Source organism: Zophobas morio, unplaced genomic scaffold (genome assembly GCF_036711695.1).
Source record: "Zophobas morio isolate AGI-343-1 ecotype UQ-CSIRO unplaced genomic scaffold, CSIRO_AGI_Zmor_V1 ptg000047l, whole genome shotgun sequence".
Classification (NCBI taxonomy): Eukaryota; Metazoa; Arthropoda; class Insecta; order Coleoptera; family Tenebrionidae; genus Zophobas; species Zophobas morio.
This window is the reverse complement of record NW_026972152.1, coordinates 3136-8642: the sequence shown is the minus strand read 5'-3', so window position 1 is coordinate 8642 and position 5507 is coordinate 3136. Positions and strand designations below refer to the sequence as shown.

Genomic DNA, 5507 nt, shown 5'->3' with positions numbered 1-5507 from the left:
TTGACGCGGTAATAAAATTAACCTCTTTTCTGGTTTTTTTATTGACTGGTTTACTCACGGAACATTTTTCCTGTGGATATTTAGGGATTTTATTATGTGTATTTTTGTTTTTTTTGTTGGCTTGTTTTATTAATTGTTTTAAATGTTTTTGTAATATGTGAAGTTTAGTACTTTTTTTCTAATTACACCACACGAGCGAGTATGTTGTTTAAGATTTCATAAGGGCCTACTCACGACTGAGCTTGTCAGTCTATAAATAACCATATTGATTCTTATATATGTTTACGCAACTCGTATACATTATAGTTTTAATTAACTGCGACTTTATTCTCAGCCTGCTACAAAAGCTTTTTAACTAAAGTAGTTAATTAACAAAATAAATTATAAATTAATACTTATTATACAAAAAAAGTTCGAGATTTATTTAAATTTTCAATAAAAATAATAAATATAATGTTTTATGTCAACATATTCGTGATTTTTTTTTAATTTGTCTTTTGCAACAAAAAACTGATCAACAATTTATTAAAGTAGTAAAATATACAATTTTTAAGTTTTCTAAAAGAAAAATGGCGTTGTAGTTTCCTTCTCAAAGACCCAGAGCCAAAGTTTTATGCAATAATAAAAGGAGGAAGTATATAGAAGCGGCGGAGTGTATATATATTAAACTATACATATAGATTGTATCACTTACCTTCAAATGAAATTGAGAAAAAGTAAAAATTATTTAATTTAAAAAAATTCACATCACTATTCTCACCAAAAAAGTAATATTCACTTATACGAAAAATTTTTAAAGGAAACATGTAAACAAAAGTATAAATTAGTTTTTTTTATATTTAAAATAAAAAATGTAATAGTTTTATTTTAAAATTCGGCTTTATAAGAAAATTAAATTTTATTATTAAGTAAATTGAGAACCTTCGCTATACCAAAAAGTGACCAATAAACCAGCCCAATATAAACACAACAATAAACAATTCATTAGGAAGCGACGGCCGTATAATAGTTCTTCCCGATCGCGGCTGAGAGCTTCCGGACCCGTCGCCTTGCAAGTGCTTTAGTTTTTGCAGAGTAAAAAAAAATTTATGTTAAAATTTGCAAGAGATTCTTTTTTATTAATTTAAGTTTGTCAAAAAGAAAAATTTATAAACTTATTCTGAAAGTTTTGGTTATTTATAAACAAAAAAAACTAAAAGTATATCAGTAAAATACAATAAACTTAAAGATATATAATACTTGTACTGTACCTCTAATAGTAAAACCAATTAAATTAAAATTATGTAATTAATAATTGAAAAATTGACTAATATTACACAAAATTTTAATCTAATCAACTATAATAGTATTTAAACAATCATTAACACTAATAACTAATATATTAAAAAATAGAATTTAAGAAAGTTAAGAAACTTAAACCTAATACTAAATTTTAATTAATCTTAAAATTGTAAACGTTAGCACTAAATAGTAAAACTATTAGAGGCAATATATTAATAAATTTAATTAAAAAATAAAAAACTTAACCACAACTAATAAGAAAATAGAAAATAATTCAGCTAATATTCAATAGTGAATTAAAATAAAAATAAAAAGTTAGTAGTATAAAATAATAATTAAAAAGAAATATAAAAATATTTGAAAACGAAATTTAAAAAATTAATACTGTATTTTATGAATTTGTGAGATCTTAATATAACTAATCAAAAATAATAAATGTTATAAAGTAATTATATACAAATTAAATTTTAATAATTCTAATTATAATAAATTGTTATCAACATTCAAGTAATCTTAAACAATAACTATAATTCAAAAGTAAAAAATTAGTAATATAATTTTATATATAAGAAGTTTGAAAATAATTAAAAATAAAATAAAAAAATTAATTAATATAAATGTTAAGAAATATAATCGTATTTAGTAAAAATAAACAAATATTTAATCATTTAAAAAAATTTATAAATATATATTTTATGTAAAAGAATTAGTAATAAATTTAATACTAATTAAAATAAATTATAAAAACTAATATCATTATACAAATTAATAAATAATAGAAGCAATAATAATAAATTTTAAAAGGGTGACTACAACAAGTAAAGCAAATTAATATATTTTAAAAAAAAATTAAAAAAATTAAAAAAATTAAAATATTAATAAAGCAGATTTTGTTTAAATTATTTATCAAAAAAAATTCCATTTCATACAAATAAATATAATAATAAAAATTTAATAATCAATAAAATAAAAATAGTAAAAGTTTCAAACTTTTAAGAATTTATTAAAACAAACTCACTAATTTTTATTTTTGTATAAAAATTATATAAAATATTATTGATATAATAAAAATAAATACTTTTATGAATGTTTTAAAATTAAGTAAAAAGTCTTCATATTTCTACTTAAAATTAGACAAATTAAATTTAATCAAGTAATAACTTTATAATAACAACAATAATTTTGAAAACTTCGTAGTAATATATAGCTTTTATAAAAATTAAAATCTAATTTAAAAAGTCCATTACCGTTTTTTTCTACATAAAAATAATAATTATCATTTAAAAAGTTTTATAAAAATGTTTTATCTGCAGGGAAAAATATAAGTAAATTTCTTAATATATTTGTAAAATTATACGTAAAGTGAGAATAACAATTTTTATTTTAAATTTAGATGAATAGAAAGTCTGTACAAAAAAATTATATTAAATTAGTATATATATTATAAAAAATAAAAAAGTTTTTATAATATACTAACTAAAGCATAAACAAAGATTAAAGTTATAAGAAAATTATTATTAGCCACAAATTTGTTAAAGAAATTGACGTTAAAAGCAATATTTACTTGTTACGAAATAGTAATAAAAAAAAGAAATTATTAAAAATAGCTGATAAAAAAATAATTAAATTATAGAAAACACATAAGAAAAATAGAAATTAATTATAAATACACAATTTAAAAATTACAAAATAGTAATAAAAAAATAATTCCAATATAGTTTGTATTAATTTAAGTAAACAATAAAAAATAAACAAGTAAAATAGATATTTAAATAAATAAAATTTATTTAAAGAATTTAAGCATAAGAAAATTATCAGAATAACCTTTTAAAAAATTTACATTGCAAATAATTTAAAAAAAGTTTACTTAAAAAATATCTTGATAAAAATAATTAAATTTTATTTTTACAAAAAATAAATAAATCAATACTTTATATTCTTTAAATTTTTTTAACATCTCGAAGTATTTATTTTTTAGATTTAAATTTTCATTTGCTAATTTATCCATATCTGCTTCCTTTTCTGAATCATCAACATCCTTTTAGGCGGATTACAAGTTTTATAATTAAAAAATATAAAAATAATCTGACTAACCAAATTTGTTACGTTTTGCGAAGTTTTTTGTGTGAAAGATCCTCTAGGATAGATTCTTCCATCCTTAATTCGCGATGAAAAAAAGTGCTTATTTACTTAACAAGAGTAACCAACTTAAAAAAATTGGAAAAGGGTTAAAGTAAAGTAATAATAAAAAATTAGGGCATGCTTAATTATAACTTTACTTTAATAAACTTTTTATAAAAAAAATGTTTAAATATTGTAAAATGTAGTATTCAAGGAATTAAATTAATTAAATAAAATTAAAAATAATGAGGTGACTTCAAAAAAATTACAATCTTGAATTGACACTGCAACTTTACTTCCGAAATTGTACTTTTCGGTGCATTTTTAAACTAAAAGATAAAATTATAATATATTCTTATAAAAATTAAAATAAAAATCCCAATCCTATTTACAATCTCCTCTGCAGGCTCTTCAGAAGCGCTCACAATACTCAATACCAAAAACTTGTCTTTACTTGCCATTGCTTCATCTACGTTTCTAATGTATGTAACTTTTTATTTATATATATTAATTCTAAAACTAAAAAGTTTTATTAAAGTGTAAACTTGCTATCTCTGCATTTTGTTCTGGAGGAATACAACCAACATTAGGCTTTACTGTATAACTTTTCGGACTCGTTACCATTATCTATATAAATAATAAAAAACACAAAAGTGTACCATTGTCGAGTAGTAAATAGTAAAATAAAAAACACCTTATATTTAGCAGGAGATAACCGTGTGTTGGTTAATTTTAATAAAACAGTGTAAGGCTCCTTCTCTAAATCTATTTAATAACAGTTAAAAAAACCTCAACTACTTTATATATTAATAAATAGAGTATAATAAAAGCTTATTATTATAACTTTCAGGTTAGTACCGAAAAGTAGTTCACTAGAAGGTTCTATTAATAAAATTGGATGGTCCTGGGGTAAATCCGACATCTTTGAAAAGAAGAGAAAAAAGACGAGAAGTAAAGTTTATTTTTTAAAGTACTATTTACCTCGTTGTACTGAAATTCTCTTATTAGTCTTGTGTTAACGCAATACTATAAATCTGTCGGAGTAACAAAAACGAGGTAGTCTCGAAAAATTTTAGCAGAAAACTTCTTATTATGGCCAACTAATCTCACTTAGTTTCCATATTAAAATCTACGACTTACCGTGTGGTTTAATCGTACAATAAAGAAAAAGTGAAGACGTGCATCTCTTTTTCTGACGTAATATTATTTCCTTGTTATACCAACGATAACTTTTATATTCCATTTGTTCTAAAAAAAATTTAAAAATATTATATTTCCGTTCACAAATTTGAATGGCTCCAGCAGCCATTATTACAATATTAAAAGCATTTATAATGTTCCTTTATATAAAGTCTTCATCATAATCTTTTTTTTAAAAAGTTTGGAACAAAATAATTTGCGTTTTAATGAAACATTTTGTCTGTATATAGACGCCTTCCTTACACCAAACGCTTGAAAAAAAAATTTGTTACTAGACTAGCCGAGTTTTTAGCTATGAAATAATAATAAAATATAGAAGCTTTAAATTTTCTTAGTAAAATCAACCTAGCTTATGCTCAAGAAACTCAAAATTTTTTAACCCTTTATTTCTACATGAACCAAAATCAGAATTTTATAAAAAGAATTGTGTAATACCACAAAAATGTAATTATAAAGAATATTTAATAATTTTTTTCGCAATACTATTGTAAATATATATACATCAATTAATTTATTATTTTTTTTTTGGTTTTTTTTTTCATGATTTTTCAAAAAAATCAAAGCTCGGGCGCTTTTTGTAGACGAAAGCACATAATATATTTATCTATGAAGCATTGAATCCAGTTGCGATGCTCTGATAGTTAGTTTTCTCTACAGTGTTAACTTACTTCACAAAGGGAATTTTAAACTGACAGAAAATGTTATCGTTTCTGATAATATTTTAACCATACTAAAAAAAAAATCTTTTTAGCTGTTACAAAGAGAGTCTGACTCTTTTATCGTTGTTATTAACGATACCGGTCAATTCTTCTAGTTCGGTGCTGAAACCGTTATGTATTCGGAGGTGACTTTAACAAATCCTATTGTATTCTATAGAAAAAATTTTTTAAAAAAAATTACTTCTT

General features: G+C 21.5%; 1 protein-coding gene across 1 annotated transcript; it reads right to left on the bottom strand.

Moving 5' to 3' along the window:
• Positions 1 to 926: 926 nt before the first annotated feature.
• Positions 927 to 4463, bottom strand: LOC135142452 (vesicle-associated membrane protein-associated protein A-like). The gene is made up of 9 exons (XM_064074153.1): positions 4384 to 4463; positions 4261 to 4324; positions 4097 to 4167; positions 3948 to 4029; positions 3795 to 3892; positions 3672 to 3731; positions 3376 to 3438; positions 3212 to 3319; positions 927 to 1058 (listed from the first exon to the last, which is right to left on the bottom strand). Exons 2-9 carry the CDS (start codon positions 4322 to 4324, stop codon positions 927 to 929), a joined length of 678 nt encoding a protein of 225 aa, XP_063930223.1. The 5' UTR covers positions 4384 to 4463.
• Between the last annotated feature and the right edge of the window lie 1044 nt (positions 4464 to 5507).

Bases quoted from the DNA above. Each gene is read 5' to 3' on its own strand.
- LOC135142452 (XM_064074153.1), bottom strand. From the start codon at position 4,324: ATGTCGGATTTACCCCAGGACCATCCAATTTTATTAATAGAACCTTCT. The intron at 3,893-3,947 runs GTTTACACTTTA...ATAAATAAAAAG, and splicing joins ACAAAATGCAGAGATAGCAA to TTACATACATTAGAAACGTA. The intron at 1,059-3,211 runs GTATTGATTTAT...CAAAAACTAAAG, and splicing joins AAAAATTTAAAGAATATAAA to CACTTGCAAGGCGACGGGTC.